Raw genomic sequence first — 20,160 nt, forward strand, 5'->3', positions numbered from 1 at the left:
AATACTGCCTCCTACGTACAAGAATATAACTACTATAATACTGCCCTTATGTATAAGAATATAACTACTATAATACTGCTACTATGTACAAGAATATAACTACTATAATACTGCTCCTATGTACAAGAATATAACTACTATAATACTGCTCTTATGTACAAGAATATAACTACTATAATACTGCATCCTATGTACAAGAATATAACTACTATAATACTGCTCCTATGTACAAGAATATAACTGCTATAATACTGCCCCTATGTACAAGAATATAACTACTATAATACTGCCCTAATGTATAGCAATATAACAACTACTCCTAATATAACAACTACTAATACTGCTCCTATGTACAAGTATATGACTACTATAATACTGCCTCCTATGTACAAGAATATAACTACTATAATACTGCCTCCTATGTACAAGAATATAACTACTATAATACTGCCTCCTATGTACAAGAATATAACTACTATAATACTGCTCCTTTGTTCAAGAATATAACTACTATAATACTGTCTCCTATGTACAAGAATATAACTACTATAATACTGCCCCCTATTTACAAGAATATAACTACTGTAATACTACCTCCTATGTACAAGAATATAACTACTATAATACTGCCCCTATGTACAAGGATATAACCACTATAATACTGCCTCCTATGTACAAGAATATAACTACTATAATACTGCCTCCTATGTACACGAATATAATTACTATAATACTGCCTCCTATGTACAAGAATATAACTACTATAATACTGCCTCCTATGTACAAGAATATAACTACTATAATACTGCTCCTATGTACAAGAATATACCTACTATAATACTGCTCCTGAGTACAGGAATATAACTACTATAATACTGCTCCTATGTACAAGAATATTCAGTTGCAAGAAAAAGTATGTGAACCCTTTGGAATTATATGGATTTCTGCACAAATTGGTCATAAAATGTGATCTGATCTTCATCTAAGTCACAACAATAGACAATCACAGTCTGCTTAGACTAATAACACACAAAGAATTAAATGTTACCATGTTTTTATTGAACACACCATGTAAACATTCACAGTGCAGGTGGAAAAAGTATGTGAACCCCTAGACTAATGACATCTCCAAGAGCTAATTGGAGTGAGGTGTCAGCCAACTGTAGTCCAATCAATGAGATGAGATTGGAGGTGTTGGTTACAGCTGCCCTGCCCTATAAAAAACACACACCAGTTCTGGGTTTGCTTTTCACAAGAAGCATTACCTGATGTGAATGATGCCTCGCACAAAAGAGCTCTCAGAAGACCTACGATTAAGAATTGTTGACTTGCATAAAGCTGGAAAGGGTTATAAAAGTATCTCCAAAAGCCTTGTTTATTAGTCCACGGTAAGACAAATTGTCTATAAATGGTGAAAGTTCAGCACTGCTGGCTCTCTCCCTAGGAGTGGCCGTCCTGTAAAGATGACTGCAAGAGCACAGCACAGACTGCTCAATGAGGTGAAGAAGAATCCTAGAGTGTCAGCTAAAGACTTACAAAAGTCTCTGGCATATGCTAACATCCCTGTTAGCAAATCTACGATACGTAAAACATTAAACAAGAATGGATTTCATGGGAGGATACCACAGAGGAAGCCACTGCTGTCCAATAAAAACATTGCTGCATGTTTACAGTTTGCACAAGAGCACCTGGATGTTCCACAGCAGTACTGGCAAAATATTCTGTGGACAGATGAAACCAAAGTTGAGTTGTTTGGAAGAAACACTAAACACTATGTGTGGAGAAAAAGAGGCACAGCACACCAACATCAAAACCTCATCCCAACTGTGAAGTATGGTGGTGGGGGCATATTGGTTTGGGGCTGCTTTGCTGCGTCAGGGCCTGGACGGATTGCTATCATCGAAGGAAAAATGAATTCCCAAGTTTGTCAAGACATTTTGCAGGAGAACTTAAGGCCATCTGCCCACCAGCTGAAGGTCAACATAAGATGGGTGTTGCAACAGGACAACGACCCAAAGCATAGAAGTAAATCAACAACAGCGTAGCGGTATGACGTAGCGGAGTAGCTGCGTGGGCGTACCGCACGTCCACATGGGTACCGCCCCCTTATCCACCCGCCTCGGCCCAGCGTCTCAACGTCTCGGCTCTCCCGCCTGCCTTGCTTCATCCAGCACGGCCTATTGATTTTGGGCCGTAGCTGGGACCGCAGCTGTGTACTTTTGGGGCTGCGCATTACTGACACCGCCGCGACATCAGCCGTGAATGGGGTGAGAAACCGAGACCGAGCGATCGAGTATCGAGTAAAGATCCAGGTGCATTCTTGCCAAGTTGCCGGGCGGCCGCCCTGCTATGCCCCTGCTATGCCCCTGAAAGATCCGTCATGGACTGAGGTGGCCTTTGGGAATAACGCTCGATACCCGTCTGAAGCCTGCTTGTGACCCGGGGAACACACCTAAAAGACCGCCGAAAGTTGGCATCGTCGATGATAAGATGACCGGTGGCGGATACACAAATGTATACTGGCGATGAGATATCTGGCCGGCTGGCTGAAAATTGGTGAGACTGCTCCTGTGGTAAACTCCCCACCCTCACTCCTTGTTACTAACCAACGTCTCATATACTAACCCTGTGTGCAGGGAGGGTCGCCGCCCGCCTGATCCGGTCCCTGACTGTTGGTTGCTATATCTGAGGGGGGGCATGATTGTGGTGCACCCTGAGAAAATGGCAAGTTGGGACTGTACTGAACTGTAGCGTTGGAAATGGATGGCTGGTGAACGAGGGTTGGAGCCCCGACACATCTCTGACACAGCTGGGTGATCGGCGTTCGGTCTCTATGTGACTCCACGTGATTCTCTTATTTTTTTGGATGTTCTAATCCTTCATGGTTAAAGTTTACACATATATTCCCCCATGGTGTTGTACATGGTCTATGTGATCATAGGAGAGTGGCGTTACAGGGGATTGCAGGGGACCACTGCTGATTACCTCCCCCTATAACAAGTTAACAGGGGCTTCCTCTTCTTTTTATGCAGTGGCGCCGAGACTGACTGAATTGGCTGGATTACCCCCGTAACAACTTATATTGGGGACTATATTCCATTACCTTGGAACCTTAGGGAAGCACACTTGTCATTGATTCCAATCCGGGGTTTAAATTGTTAACTGGTCAAACTGGGGATGTAAATTGCTGTAAACAGTGGTACACGTGGAGAGCGGTGAAGGGGTCCGTGAGCCATTTTTATTACCAACTCCTCCTGTACCATTGATGTGAACAAGTGCTTAGATCCTGCTGGCACCCCCTTCCGCATGCTGCTCTTGGGCAGAACTCTGACACCTATTAACTTTATACTATATGCATAATTGTTTTTGCTTTTGTATATGTATGTGTCCCAAATAGGTTGATATATTGCTATACCCCTTCTAGTGGGGTTCCGAAAAACCAATACTGGGTATGCATACAATTCCATTCTGTTACTGAATATACACAGCAGAAAATTAGTCTTTGACCTTGTGTTAGGATATTCGGATAGGGGGCGACACTGTGAGAGTGTTCGCTTCTGTGCTACCCTATCCTTCTTATTTCTCCCCCACTTGCGCTATACGGCGTACCCCCGTTCTATAGGATTGAAATATGCCTCCTAAATATAACAGGAGATCTGGGAGTACGGGATCCCCTAGGGCGGGTGATGGTAATAGTCCACAGGCGAGAATGGATAAATATTTGAAATCACCTCCACCCAAACAGAGGGGGGGGGGGGGAAATACTTGACCCGGTGGAAGCACAGGCAGACCCACCGGGACAGACAGCACAGTGTTTGAGATTTGATATGATTGAGAATAAGCTGGCGGACATATTGTCGGTTGTGCAGACCACCAACCAATCAGTTTTGGATATCTCTACCACCATACAGACACTGCAGACTGAGCTCACTCTCATTAGAGATGACATGAATAAAGTTAGGGCCGGCATCTCATTTGTAGAAACCGGGTTATCCAAGGTCCAAATAGAACAGCGACAGATGACTATAAAAATAGATGAATTGGACAAAGAAAATAAACGGATTAACGCGAGATTAACAGATATGGAGGATAGAGCACGCCGTAACAACCTCAGGATAGTGGGTCTCCTAGAGGGGGTAGAGGGGGGGAACCCTGTGGCGTTTATGCAAAAATGGCTGATTGATGTGCTGGGACCCTGTGGGGATACTCCTGCACTATGTGTGGAGAGAGCGCATAGAATGCCTGTTAAAAAAACCTCCGCCGGGTGGCCCCCCTCGACCCCTCTTAATTAGGATAGTATCCTCTAGTGATAGAGATTGGGTGCTTCGACGTAAGAGGGAATTAGCAGAGATTGCCTTTAATGGTCATCCGATACAGATATACCCCGACTTCTCCAAGGATACACAAAATAAGCGTAGGGAGTATTTCGATATTAAGAAAAGACTATGGGATGGAAACATCAAATATTCTATGTTATACCCCGCAAAGCTAAGAGTGGTTTATAGGGATACTGTAATGTTTTTCCACTCACCTAGATAAACCTTGGAATGGTTAGATACTGTCAGGGATTAGATATTGGACTTTGGCCGATGCGGTAGGAGACTGATCTAATGAAGGGGGTGGGGGAATAGTGGGGGCGGCCCATGGACGGATGGGCGAAATGTGAGAGGTTGACAACGATGCTTTGCATCAGTGAACCAGTAAGGGGGATACGATGGGGTGGGGAAAAAGGGGGGGGTGGGTGGGGGTGGATCCTGGCCAGGCTGCGGTTGCTTTTGGGGGGCGACGGACGTCTCTTTTATAGCGTATAGTATGACTAATAACAGAGTGATGATATGGAATGTGCGTGGACTGGCTGATAGAACGAAACGGGTAGTGGTGTTTGATCTGATTATTCGTCACCTCCCCGCAATAGTGGCCCTACTCGAAACGCACGCTGCACCTGACATCCCAGAATATCTAACAAAGAGATGGGCAGGACATCAGTTCCACTCCGGCTTCTCGTCATATTCCCGAGGGATAAGTGTGTATGTACACCAAAGTATTGACTTTATCTTATTAGACCAGTCGATTGATAGAGATGGGAGATTCATCTTCCTCTATGCCCAATGGAACGGGAGAAAGTGCGTCCTTGCTTTCTTGTACATCCCGCCACCTTTTGCAATGACAGTCCTAAATCAGCTGATGGTTTTTATGCATAATAGAGAGCGGTCTCCGGTATTAATATGCGGCGACTTTAACTGCGTGCTGGACCCGGCGCTGGATAGAATCTCAGTCGGGGGAAAAGTGCGCAGGGAAAGCACGCCTTATTCCGAGGGTTTTGTGAGGAGTTAGGACTAATAGATGTCTGGCGATGGCTTTATGGTAACAAACAGGTGTTCTCTTGCTTTAGTAAATCATATAGTGCGATGTCCAGGATTGATATTGCCCTGGCCAATGGCGAGATGCTCGACTCTATTTTAAAAATAACATATGAGATCCATGGCATCTCTGACCACTCACCGATTTTATTGGTGATGAAGACCGGGCAACAATCTGGTATTAGTAGAACAGTAGTTCAGATTGAACGAGCACTGGCTAACCATATTAAATGATTCAGTAGGGATTGATAAAGAACTCATACAATTTTGGCAAGAGAATATTGGTACAACACACGTTCACTATGTTTGGGACGCCATGAAGGCGTTTATTCGCGGGCTATATTTTTCCAGAATAAAAAAAAAAAGAAAAGAATTCTTTGAGGAGCAAAAAAAGTTGGAAGTAAACATTGCATATCTGGAGGGCTGTATTAGACTACAGAATGACGCGAGCAGACGCACTAAGTTAAAATCCGCTAAAGATCACTATATAACTTTTATGAGGAAAAAAGCTCAGAATCAACTATTCTTTATGGGTTATAAAGATTTTTGTGAGGGTGGCACTCCGGGTAGGGTTATTGGTTTCTATCATGGCGAATCAAAACCCCCCCCATAAAATCAGACAAATACTGATGGATGATGGGCGCAGATTGGAAAGAGGAGTGGAGATGGAGGGAGAGTTTTTAAAATATTTTGGCAATTTATATTGCTCCGGTGTGGATGATACAGGGACTAAGACAGACGACTTTTTAGAACAGGTTGAGATTCCGGTGCTGTCGGACTCGGCTTCGGCCCCCCTGAGTGCCCCAATTTCTTTAGATGAGCTACAGGTGGCTTTACATGAGACCCGGGGTTCCTCGGCGCCTGGATCGGATGGACTCCCGTTTGGCATATACAAGAGCCATGCGGGGGTGCTTCTGCCCGGGTTGCTGCAGGTTCTGAATGAATCTAGCAAATGCGGAAAGCTGCCCCCGTCCTTGACAGAGGCAACGGTCACGCTGATCCTTAAGAAAGGGAAAAATGGCAATAAAGTTGAGGATTATCGTCCTATATCGCTGCTTAATGCAGACTACAAAGTAATTGCTAAAGTCCTTTCTAACAGGCTAAAAAAAGTAATAACCGGCCTAGTCCACATAGACCAGACAGGGTTTATCCCCGGGCGACAGATCCAGACCAATATACGCCGGACCATCCTTAATATTTAGATTGGCGGGGGGGAGGACCGCTCCATCCTGTCTCTGGACGCCGCTAAGGCGTTTGATCGGGTGGAGTGGTCCTTCCTCTGGCGTGTTATGCACAGGATGAACCTGGGCCAGGAATTTATTGGATGGGTCAAATTGCTATATAGTGAAGCAACGGCCAGAATTAAGGTAAATGGGGTGATTACCCCTGCCGTCTCCCTAATGCGGGGGACACGACAGGAATGTCCCCTCTCTCCGCTCCTCTTTTCAATCTTTATGGAACCCTTCGCCTGTAGGATACGGGCTGACCCCTGCATAGTGGGTTTTGGGGGGAGAGGGATGGACGATAAGATCTGTCTATATGCAGACGATGTATTGCTTTATCTGAATGATGGATGGAGAAGTGTCCCAGACGTTATGCGGATAACAGAGGGATTTGGTAGAATTGCCGGATACGAGATAAACTGGGGAAAGTCTGTACTCTTCCCCCTGAACCGGATGCCCCCCCCGAATGATCTCAGGGTCAGAATCATCGCTCCGACAGATCACCTAGACTATTTAGGGATAAAAATTAGCAATACCATCAGGGACTATAATACACTAAATATCACCCCTTTGGTTGGGAAAATAAGGGAAAAAATAAGGGTTTGGCAGAAACTTCCGCTTTCACAGATTAATAGGATCGCGCTGATTAAAATGGTCCTGCTGCCTTGGATATTGTACACGGTGAGCTCCTGCCCTGCCTGGATTGAGGATAGTGTTTTCAATCTGATTGATCGATTGATAAATGATCTGATATGGGGCAGAAAAAGGGTCCGTATTAAGTTACAATATTTGCGAATGGCGGTAGCTAATGGTGGCCTAGGCCTGCCCCACTTTCAAATTTATTACTTGTGCTCACAACTACAGTGGTGCGTTAACATCGGGGATGGAGTATTATTATCCCATATTCTTGGGCAACGTCAACAGCATACATATAATATATTCAGTATACTGGAATCCGGGCTTCTCGAGCGTGCGGATGGTTCCTGCCCCATTGGGGCTGCGCTACAGAAGACCTGGAATAAAATCAAGGTGCTTATTCAGGCCCCTCAAGTTCTGGATTTTTCCCCGTTATGGGGTAACCCTGTGTTAACTGAATTCTTGACACTTAACGAAAATTATTATTGGACTCGAAGAGGTATCACGTTAGTTTCACATATATGCACGAAAGGGAAAATTAAATTAATAGGGGAACTGTTTCAACAGACACCAATAACGGCACTACAACACTATAGATATTATCAATTACAACATGCACTAGCATGCACGCTCAAAAAAATACCCTTGACAACAGTCATTCAGCGGTTTTTATTATTTTGCTATAATATAGTAGGGAATAAAGTTAAGATCTCACTAATATATAGGAGATTTATTGAGGAACTAAGCACTGTCACTAAATTTAAAAGTGTAGACAAATGGAACGCGGATATAGGGGAATGCAACCCTTCACAATGGCGGGAAATATATCTCAACATTAAGAAGGCCTCCCTCTCACGACAACACCGGTTGACACAATTCAAAATAATACACCGTTTGTACGTTACCCCGAGTCTTTTATCTAAAATGTATAGTAATAAGGGTCAGGATTTTAGTTGTTCGAAATGTTCCCTTGTTGCCGCAGGTTTCGTGCACATGCTGTGGGACTGCCCAGTTTTTAAGAGTTTTTGGGGTAGCATATTTCAGGCGATGATGGTACAAAGTGGGAATAACCCCCCCTTAACTATCCAAGTAGTTGTGCTAGGACTTTTTGGCCCCGAGTATAAAAAAAGAACTACCAAAAATGAACAGAATTGGTTAAACAGCAGAAAATACGCCTTCTGGACCGGCCTAGTCAGAGTCCTGACCTAAACCCGATTGAGATGCTGTGGCATGACCTCAAGAAAGCGATTCACACCAGACATCCCAATAATATTGCTGAACTGAAACAGTTCTGTAAAGAGGAATGGTCAAGAATTACTCCGGACCGTTGTGCACGTCTGATCTGCAACTACAGGAAACGTTTGGTTGAAGTTATTGCTGCCAAAGGAGGTTCAATCAGTTATTAAATCCAAGGGTTCACATACTTTTTCCACCTGCACTGTGAATGTTTACATGGTTTGTTCAATAAAAACATGGTAACATTTAATTCTTTGTGTGTTATTAGTTTAAGCAGACTGTGATTGTCTACTGTTGTGACTTAGATGAAGATCAGATCACATTTTATGACCTATTTGAGCAGAAATCCATATTAATCCAAAGGGTTCACATACTTCTTCTTGCAACTGTAACTACTATAATACTGCTCCTATGTACAAGAGTATAACTACTATAATACTGCTCCTATGTACAAAAATATAACTACTATAATACTGCCTCCTATGTACAAGAATATAACTACTATAATACTGCCTCTATGTACAAGAATATAACTACTATAATACTGCCCTAATGTATAGCAATATAACAACTACTCCTAATATAACAACTACTAATACTGCTCCTATGTACAAGTATATAACTACTATAATACTGCCTCCTATGTACAAGAATATAACTACTATAATACTGCCTCCTATGTACAAGAATATAACTACTATAATACTGCCTCCTATGTACAAGAATATAACTACAATAATACTGCTCCTATCTACAAGAATATAACTACTATGGGGCGGAGCCTAGCCACGCTGCTTAATGGCCGCACGAGCTTGAGCTCCTCCAGCATTCTGGCTCATTCGCCCTATATAAGCTTATAATTTGCTTGATTATGGGGAAACCTGGCAGAGAAAAGAACAGAGGAAGTTCAGAGTCTACCCAACTGCGCTCCAAACAGCCTGAGATGGAGAAGTTTCTTCAGAAAACGTCGAGGTTTACCGAGCAGAAAGGCCCCAATATGGCGACGTTTGCTGCACAAGATTCCGACGCTGGAGAACTATCAGATGCAGGCAGCGGCTCCGATGTCTCGGACAAGAGACCTAGAGACCCACCTCTCTCAGAGCGGACCCTGCGCCGGGTCCTTGAATCTGCCCTCTCGCCTCTGAAACAAGACCTGTCTGATATTAATGACGACATAAAGCAATTGGGGGCAGAGAGTGGTTGCGCTGGAGGCCACTCAGGAGGCCATTATGACCTACGAAGGTAGAGCGTCGGAGGTACTGGCGTCTCATAAGGCTTTACTAAACTATGCCTTCCTGAAGTTGGAAGATCAGGAAAACCGTAGCCGCCGGCGCAATATCCGCATCCGCGGCCTACCTGAGTCGTTTGCAGCGGAGGCCTTACCGTGAATTGTTCTCTAAGCTGCTGGATCATGATAGAGCGGCGGGAATCGTGGTGGAACGCATACACAGGGCGTTACGCCCCAGGCCTAAACCGCAAGAACCGCCACGTGATGTAATACAGTGGTGCGTTAACATCGGGGATGGAGTATTATTATCCCATATTCTTGGGCAACGTCAACAGCATACATATAATATATTCAGTATACTGGAATCCGGGCTTCTCGAGCGTGCGGATGGTTCCTGCCCCATTGGGGCTGCGCTACAGAAGACCTGGAATAAAATCAAGGTGCTTATTCAGGCCCCTCAAGTTCTGGATTTTTCCCCGTTATGGGGTAACCCTGTGTTAACTGAATTCTTGACACTTAACGAAAATTATTATTGGACTCGAAGAGGTATCACGTTAGTTTCACATATATGCACGAAAGGGAAAATTAAATTAATAGGGGAACTGTTTCAACAGACACCAATAACGGCACTACAACACTATAGATATTATCAATTACAACATGCACTAACATGCACGCTCAAAAAAATACCCTTGACAACAGTCATTCAGCGGTTTTTATTATTTTGCTATAATATAGTAGGGAATAAAGTTAAGATCTCACTAATATATAGGAGATTTATTGAGGAACTAAGCACTGTCACTAAATTTAAAAGTGTAGACAAATGGAACGCGGATATAGGGGAATGCAACCCTTCACAATGGCGGGAAATATATCTCAACATTAAGAAGGCCTCCCTCTCACGACAACACCGGTTGACACAATTCAAAATAATACACCGTTTGTACGTTACCCCGAGTCTTTTATCTAAAATGTATAGTAATAAGGGTCAGGATTTTAGTTGTTCGAAATGTTCCCTTGTTGCCGCAGGTTTCGTGCACATGCTGTGGGACTGCCCAGTTTTTAAGAGTTTTTGGGGTAGCATATTTCAGGCGATGATGGTACAAAGTGGGAATAACCCCCCCTTAACTATCCAAGTAGTTGTGCTAGGACTTTTTGGCCCCGAGTATAAAAAAAGAACTACCAAAAATGAACAGAATTGGTTAAACAGCAGAAAATACGCCTTCTGGACCGGCCTAGTCAGAGTCCTGACCTAAACCCGATTGAGATGCTGTGGCATGACCTCAAGAAAGCGATTCACACCAGACATCCCAATAATATTGCTGAACTGAAACAGTTCTGTAAAGAGGAATGGTCAAGAATTACTCCGGACCGTTGTGCACGTCTGATCTGCAACTACAGGAAACGTTTGGTTGAAGTTATTGCTGCCAAAGGAGGTTCAATCAGTTATTAAATCCAAGGGTTCACATACTTTTTCCACCTGCACTGTGAATGTTTACATGGTTTGTTCAATAAAAACATGGTAACATTTAATTCTTTGTGTGTTATTAGTTTAAGCAGACTGTGATTGTCTATTGTTGTGACTTAGATGAAGATCAGATCACATTTTATGACCTATTTGAGCAGAAATCCATATTAATCCAAAGGGTTCACATACTTCTTCTTGCAACTGTAACTACTATAATACTGCTCCTATGTACAAGAGTATAACTACTATAATACTGCTCCTATGTACAAAAATATAACTACTATAATACTGCCTCCTATGTACAAGAATATAACTACTATAATACTGCCTCTATGTACAAGAATATAACTACTATAATACTGCCCTAATGTATAGCAATATAACAACTACTCCTAATATAACAACTACTAATACTGCTCCTATGTACAAGTATATAACTACTATAATACTGCCTCCTATGTACAAGAATATAACTACTATAATACTGCCTCCTATGTACAAGAATATAACTACTATAATACTGCCTCCTATGTACAAGAATATAACTACAATAATACTGCTCCTATCTACAAGAATATAACTACTATGGGGCGGAGCCTAGCCACGCTGCTTAATGGCCGCACGAGCTTGAGCTCCTCCAGCATTCTGGCTCATTCGCCCTATATAAGCTTATAATTTGCTTGATTATGGGGAAACCTGGCAGAGAAAAGAACAGAGGAAGTTCAGAGTCTACCCAACTGCGCTCCAAACAGCCTGAGATGGAGAAGTTTCTTCAGAAAACGTCGAGGTTTACCGAGCAGAAAGGCCCCAATATGGCGACGTTTGCTGCACAAGATTCCGACGCTGGAGAACTATCAGATGCAGGCAGCGGCTCCGATGTCTCGGACAAGAGACCTAGAGACCCACCTCTCTCAGAGCGGACCCTGCGCCGGGTCCTTGAATCTGCCCTCTCGCCTCTGAAACAAGACCTGTCTGATATTAATGACGACATAAAGCAATTGGGGGCAGAGAGTGGTTGCGCTGGAGGCCACTCAGGAGGCCATTATGACCTACGAAGGTAGAGCGTCGGAGGTACTGGCGTCTCATAAGGCTTTACTAAACTATGCCTTCCTGAAGTTGGAAGATCAGGAAAACCGTAGCCGCCGGCGCAATATCCGCATCCGTGGCCTACCTGAGTCGTTTGCAGCGGAGGCCTTACCGTGAATTGTTCTCTAAGCTGCTGGATCATGATAGAGCGGCGGGAATCGTGGTGGAACGCATACACAGGGCGTTACGCCCCAGGCCTAAACCGCAAGAACCGCCACGTGATGTAATCTGTGGCTTATTGAGCTATGTTGACACCGCAGCCATTCTTAAAAGACAAAGAGAGATGGAGGTGTTGGAGTACGAAAACACCCCGATCCAGATGTTCCAGGACATCGCGCCATCCACTTTGGCCAAGCGGCGCCTATTCAAGCCTCTCCTGGAAATCCTGAGGAAAACCTCGACCCCATTCCGCTGGTTATACCCCTTTGGGCTGGCGATCTCCAGGAATGGTAAGCTACTCACCATGCGCTCGCCTGCTGACCTGGATTCCGTCTGGCGATCCCTGGACGTTCCTCCGATGGAAATCCCCTCATGGTTACCGGCTGACCAAGATGGCGCCTTTCCCATACCACCTCGTGTGACCGCCTGGCAGACGGCGTCTGCGAGCAAGTCGGATCGTCCGAGACGCGGCAGGATGGATAGAGCTCCCACCTGATCAGAGGTGCTCGTAAGCATACCTTGCTGCTATTTCTACCTCCCCAGAATAGGAGATGACTGTCTCTCACCTCCATGCTATACGGGTTACTAAAGGCGGACTTGGCCTTTCTACATTTTCTACATTTTCAATGTTTTATTTTTTCGGCCTATCTCTTATTTGGGCTTAATGTTCTCATATGATGTTTAAACGGCTCTAGGCCGTCTTACTGTTGTTACTGGACGCTGCCTCTAGGACAACGTATTCTGATCCTCATTTGCAGGGCGATGACCGGACGGATTAAGATGCTGGACGCATTTTTTTTTGTTTTTGGTCTCTTTTGTCGAGACCATAGGTGCTTTACTTGCCCCCTCGCCAGTCCAACCCTGTCTTGGCTGGTGATAAGTAGAGTACAAACCCCTCCTCGGAAGGGTGCTTTGTCTGAGATATTCACTTGTCAGCTTGACATGTTTAATGTTCTCTCATTAATTTTTTGTTCTTTTGTGTTTCCCTCACATTCTTTCCCTTCTCCTGCTCATATCATCTGTGTGCTTTTCCATACTTCCATGGACATCCTATGCTTTTATTCACCTGACTGTATGCAGTAATGTCCTCTATAGTAGTCTACCTATATAATACCTATATGGCTGCCAAACTCATACTTTTCAGAGGTCCGCCGAGTGTTCACGCGCTTTCTCTGGAATGGCAAGTCACCACGCATTGCCTATTCTGTCCTTACAAGAGATAGGAAGTTCGGAGGCTTTGGGATGCCTGATGTAAAGTCATATTATACTGCTGTTCAGTTATGTAGATGTGTAGCTGCCCTGACCCGCAAATCTAGCTCCCTTTGCTCACGTCTCGAATCGGTACTGCTCACCAACCAAGACCAGCTTACTCTATGGGGTGTTAGGCCCTTTTCAGCCAATCATTACGCCTCATCTCCGGTTTGGAAGGGAATGCTAGTAGAATGGTCTAAAATGGTCCAATCCCAGCAGTTTAGCTTTCCTAATCCCTGTATGCCTCTCAAATTGTTGCAAAGCTATATTCACCCTTCTGTGTCAAACCCCTCTGGGATTTGGTCTAGGCTCGCTGGCTTGTCCCTGCGGGATGTCCTTCTCCCAGATGGTAGTTTGCAATGGGACTTAATAATGGCCCGCCCCGAAATTAAGACAGCTCCCTTTTTCCATTTGGCGGATTTTAAGAGGGATACCCAGTTATGCGTTGGTCCCTTTGCTAGCAGCAGCTCCCCTTCTTGGCTAGAAAAGAAAGTCCTGGCCCATAGGCCTCCTCTTAGGCCATTATCCCAGATGTATAAGGAAATGCTTTCCTCTTTACCACCAGAGCTCGGTTATGTGACTTCATGGGAACGAGAGCTTTCTGTGACCCTGACGGAACCGGAGAGAGCCTTTGTTTTGGCCCATTCACACGGCTTCAGTCGCAGTGTGAGAGTTCAGGAAAATTATTTTAAGCTGCTAAGTAGATGGTATAAAACTCCTGAATTCTTACACAAACTTAACCCTGAAATCCCTGAAGTGTGTTGGAGGTGTGGCATAGAAACTGGTTCATTATCACATATCTGGTGGCTCTGCATAATACTGCTCCTATGTACAAGAATATAACTACTATGATACTGCTCTTATGTACAAGAATATAACTACTATAATGCTGCCTCCTATGTACAGGAATATAACTACTATAATACTGCTCCTATGTACAAGAATATAACTACTATAATACTGCCTCCTATGTACAAGAATATAACTACTATAATACTGCCTCCTATGTACAGGAATATAACTACTATAATACTGCTCCTATGTACAAGAATATAACTAATATAATACTGCTCCTATGTACAAGAATATAACTACTATAATACTGCTCCTATGTACAAGAATATAACTACTATAATACTGCTCCTATGTACAAGAATATAACTACTATAATACTGCCTCCTATGTACAAGAATATAACTACTATAATACTGCTCCTATGTACAGGAATATAACTACTATAATACTGATCCTATGTACAAGAATATAACTACTATAATACTGCCTCCTATGTACAAGATTATAACTACTATAATGCTGCTCCTATGTACAAGAATATAACTACTATAATACTGCTCCTATGTACAAGAATATAACTACTATAATACTGCTCCTATGTACAAGAATATAACTACTATAATACTGCTCCTATGTACAAAAATATAACTACTATAATACTGCCCCTATGTGGAAGAATTGGTTCATGATGATGTTACCTGAGGATATCTGTAGAGCCCCAAAATATGTGCAATGAGAATTGAATGGGTGGAGACTGCTGGCCCAATGACTGCAGTGAAGGGGACCTCTAAAGTACATCGGTAGTTGGGGATGGCGGAGTTGATTCCTGTTAATACTTGCAATGAGCTCCCTAAGTCCAAATGGAGAACATCACACGAATCGTAAGCTTGGAAGCCAAGTGTAACATTGGGCAGAATATTTGGGTCTTTGTTGATTTCCTCCACGGCAAACATCATTGCCTGAAGTTGTTGATAGCTTTCAAAGTGGAACCTAAAATTTAAAGGGGCATTAAAACTTTAAACACATAAAAAAAAATAATCAAATACAAGTACTGTATAGAAGATGTCCATCTTCAACAGCAAACAGTTTTTCTGAAATCTTGCAGGCAGAGAGCTGCCCTTGTCTCCCATTCTCCACCATCTTTGAATGGAGACCGACTGTGCACCAGCATGAAATCTCCATACTTGAAGTTCTGGGTAATGGGGCTTAGTCCTTATTGACTGTAATGGACTGTGTAGCCTGTGTAGTGCTGAAAGATCTGCAGGAGCGGAGCAGAGACTCTCCAGGACATAATTTAGACCAGGGATATGTGAAATTGTCTACATTTACTTTCTCATCAGATCATTTAGAATTTTAGTGTGAAAATTTACAGGAAAAAAAAAAAGACCTGCATTGAAATTGTTCAGAAAATGCCATTTTTAGAACCAATTGAAGTCAATTACGTTATTCCTTTGCCTATTCGGATGAATTGGATTGAAATAAATCTTGGGAATTTCTCTCATCTCCTAATGTATTTCTTACTATTGGTAACTAGGAGATTCCTTCCAACAAATTGGCTACTCTTACTGGGTAGACGTCAATTATGTAGCCTAAACCAAGCCCCCTCCGCCTTAACTTCCTGGCTCAGCTGCACTAGAATCAGAGGGGGAGAAAACATGGCTGCAGCCCAAGAAAAGAATATAGCGATTTTCTATTTAATTTGTCATGGTCTACAGTTGTGATATAAGATAAAAGAAGAAAATAAAAAAAAGGAGATTATGTTAGGTTTTGTTGGTTGTTCTTTTTTGGGTTTAAAGTCTGTGCTGAGTGTTACTTTAAGGCACAAATTCCTTATAATATGGACAAATACAGTAATGATACCCATAGATTTGCAGGGTCCAATTAGTAACAATGTCCACTTAGCAATGATGTCTACAAACTATAGTAACAATGTTGTCTCCATCACAATTTCTTATATTTGCATATGGGTCTATTTCATGTCTGATGTTCGGTTGGGTTTTAATTTAGAAAATGTTAGGTTATGGATATTATGGATGTTATGGCCCAAACGTCATGGTAATTAGTACAATTACCCCTACCAAACCTTTGTTTTATGTGTGTGAATTACTGTTTGAATTGAACCTCACAGCAAACTGTGGCTCAGTAGGGGTTAACTCCCTCTTGCTTTGGGTACAGGTGTTTAGCTGTGTGGTGCTCTATGTCCCAACCCTAGCCTGTGCAATAGGTCTCAATAGATCTGTAGGTGTCAATAGATCTGCCAGGTCACTCTGCCTATTGGAGGATATGCTAGAGCTATAATCCGTTTCTCCGTCTGATGTAGTTCCGTCTGTCCTTTCCCTGGACTGTTCTTAGACTTGCATGTATTATGTTTGCCTGACCTCAACTTAGTTCTGTCTGCGTATCTTGCCTGTTCCTCTGGTGCTTTGGTGTCTCTGACCTCTGTGGTTGAGATGCCAACTACATCAGGACTTTTCCAAAAGAAAGAAGCCTGTTGGTTCCCCTGCAGCAAAGATCAGATGCCTGTATGGTGGTTAAAGGGTGAAAAACAGGGTACCACCAGGAAAATGCCCCCAGGAATAACCTGTTAGTTGGCACAGTGGTTCCACAACCATTGTCTATAACATTAAATAGTCAAGTTTGCTCTTGGGACCCATGAATCAAGGCCATGTAGGTGGTTGATATGTCTCAGGCTAATGAGTCCAGAAAGGAGTTCTGCTCAACTTTCAGCTGCTACTCTTCAGCCAAGAGTTCTTGCTTAAGACACACTGTATTACTTAGATGATGCCCTCTTCTATTCCCATTGGAGCATCATGCATAATGTGTATGTACAGTATATGCATGTGTAAAGGATATTTGTAATGGGTATAATAAGGTACCGTACAACACAGATGATGTGTATTGGGTTGTATGGTGCAGAGCTATGCCAAATGGTGGTCCAGGAGTGAATACTCAATGATTTGGAACTGTTCAAAACCTTCAACCTACCACCCCTCAAAAATACTAATTTGTTCTTCTACCATTTCCCAGCTAAAGTCAAAAGTCTTAATAGTCTTAAAACTTTATGAGACAAGCAATGTTTACAGCCCCCGTTACACATACAGTTACACATTCCTACTTACATTGAGCAGGTTGTCCTGGGTGGTCTCTCAGTGAAAGACGTAGGGTGATAATTTGTGGCAAGATGAAGAGGAAGCACAACTCCAAGCATTATATGCCCTGGCTGTGTAACTCCATGAAGTTCTGAAATGTCCATTCTGCATTTCTGTCCATTGCAGTAGAGAATTAAAATAATGTAGGACATGGACATGTGCCATACTCCCCTGCAGAACCTGACCACCATGCTTTCATTAGACATGTGCATTTACTGTATCTCTGGGTGACATAAGAATGGAACAAGTAACTATAGAGTCATAGAAAAGTTTTCCACCTAAACACATGGCCTACTATTCATGGTTTGACTTATTGGTTTCAAATGTAATTGAAAAGGATGTAAATTTACCTGGTTTATGACAATTCCAGAATTTTGTAAATCTTTTGATCTGTCCTAAGAGCATTTCAGAAGGACATCAGGAGGCAATCCTTGAGTTCAAGCTCCCTTAAATTCTTATCTTTGGTTAAAGATTTCCATATCGTTGACCCAACACTTATGTTGCCAGAATTCTAAAAATCTAAAATCAGTTTCCAGGAGGTTTGAGGGTCCTACTTCATTTTGCAGACAGGTTTGCATTCCTATCTTCTATCCAGTCTAAAAGCCCTTAGAGCCATCTTTAGTCATCTCTTTCTCCAACGTGACCTTAGTTAACAACATACCATTGTCAGTCCAAAACAAGTACTTCGGACTACATCTGTAGGCTTTATGGGCTTCATCTGTTGATAGGACCTTAGGTCTGTAGTTGAGTTTGTGACATTATTTAAAAGAGAAGTATTAAGGTTTTATGTTGTATATGGACATATGATGCAATTATATTAATGATAGTGGATACAGTTAAATTGGCCTAAGACGGTGTCACCTAGGATTGTGTTGCTTCCTAGGAACTTGCCAGTAGCACATGGTGAAGACTGAAGTACTGAATGTCCTCTTTTTATGCACAGAGCTCACTACTCTCCAAGGTTTCTTATTAACTCCTTAGTTCTACCCTCGCCACCTTGTAAGTAATTCAAGGGGAAATGCACAGATATTTGGTCTTTAGACAGAAGGGTTAAGGATTGATGGATTCTCTATGGAACATATCTTATAGCACAAAGATTGGTCCCTAGAAATCAACTTACATAAATTGTCTTGTCTCGGGATTTCCCAGCTGTGGTCTCTAGATGAAAAAATGAAATCACTGTGATGGGAACTATGTGGAAGCAAATTGTTTAATTATGTGAGCTTCTCATTAAACCATCAATCATTGTCTTCAGACATTTCTCAGATATGAGAAAATATAAAAAACATATTGTCCTATATATTTGAAAGGTAAATACATCAAACCAGCTACCTCACATTTTTTAAATTTGCCCTTATTTGTACTCAATAGCCTGGACACTACTGAAGCCTTTCATGGCTGCCATGGTAAGTTCCCTGCTGCTGTGTGCACAAAGCACAGGGACAGTGTAAAGTCCTATTCACCCTAGTAGATCTCTATTAGGGTGAATAGGACAAGGGATTAAAAGATCTTAGGTTCTAGCTAATAGTTATTAAATAAAAAGTTTAAAAAAACAGCAAAATATTAAAAGTTTAAATCACCACCCCCTTTCTTAATTTTATATAAAAAAATATACAGGTATAAACAATAAAAAAAAATAAACATATTAGGTATCGCCACATCTGAAAAAGTCCAAACTATTAAAATATTAAAAAATATCATCTATATGGTGAACGCCGTAATACCGGCAATACCAACGATGCCCACTGAACCACATTGAGTGGTCTTCCTTGGTTCTGTTTTGATATCCTTTATTCTGAAGCTAAGAATAGTGGAAATTAATAAAAGATAGGGACACGGATATATCAAAACATGCAGAAAGGACTTGCCAATGGAATGGGACTTTAATCAACAGACATCACCACCTTTATCAAATAAAGGTTGAAGGCTACTTTGGGGATCACAACTTTTCGTTTGGAAAAGAGGAACAGTTACTATTCCCATGAGATGGATCGTGGGGTTAGGCGGGCTAGTTCCAAGAGGGTTCTCAATTTTACTTGTTACATGTGGTCCTCTCCTATCAATTTAGAACCTGGGAATAAGTGTGGAAGTGAGTAGACAAATCCATGGCATCATGATCCTGTCTCACAATGTAAAGCCATGCAAAGACTGCAATCAGGATAATTATTTAATTTTTTTTTCATTTCAAATTATTCCTTAATATATCGCTGAGATGTTCCTTGGAGTTGATGAAACATTTAAGAAAGAACATACATATGACCAAATCCCAAATGGAGGCAAAGATGGAAACATTTCAATAGCCACTGTGTACATGCGTTGGCCACTGAGAGAGGCTGGAACACCAACATGTTGGATGTAATGAGCTGGCATTCAATGAAGTTGTCTAGAAGTCTTCGAGTTAGGAAGGCAATAATGGTGGCAAAATGGAACAGATAACCCAGCATGGTCCAGAAGGTAGCAGGACAACCTTCATTACTCTCTATGACTATTATAAGAGGCTAAAAATTGAGTTTGAATTGTGGAAGTAAGAGACAACCAGGTAAAATATAAAATAAATTGCAACATGGAG

The 20,160-nt window shown here is 42.4% G+C and overlaps 1 protein-coding gene across 1 annotated transcript in view; it reads right to left on the reverse strand.

The window, feature by feature from the left end:
- LOC120988815 (extracellular calcium-sensing receptor-like) overlaps positions 1-17,695 on the reverse strand; it is a 30,407-nt gene extending 12,712 nt beyond the window's left edge. Inside the window, exons 1-2 of the mRNA XM_040416545.1 lie at positions 17,562-17,695; positions 15,141-15,432 (exon numbers count right to left, since the gene is read on the reverse strand). Of these exons, the coding sequence (XP_040272479.1) occupies positions 15,141-15,432; positions 17,562-17,695 (426 nt within the window). The remainder of the gene's footprint in view (positions 1-15,140; positions 15,433-17,561) is intronic.
- Between the last annotated feature and the right edge of the window lie 2,465 nt (positions 17,696-20,160).

The sequence above is a fragment of the Bufo bufo genome, chromosome 1, assembly GCF_905171765.1.
Source record: "Bufo bufo chromosome 1, aBufBuf1.1, whole genome shotgun sequence".
NCBI classification, from domain to species: domain Eukaryota; kingdom Metazoa; phylum Chordata; class Amphibia; order Anura; family Bufonidae; genus Bufo; species Bufo bufo.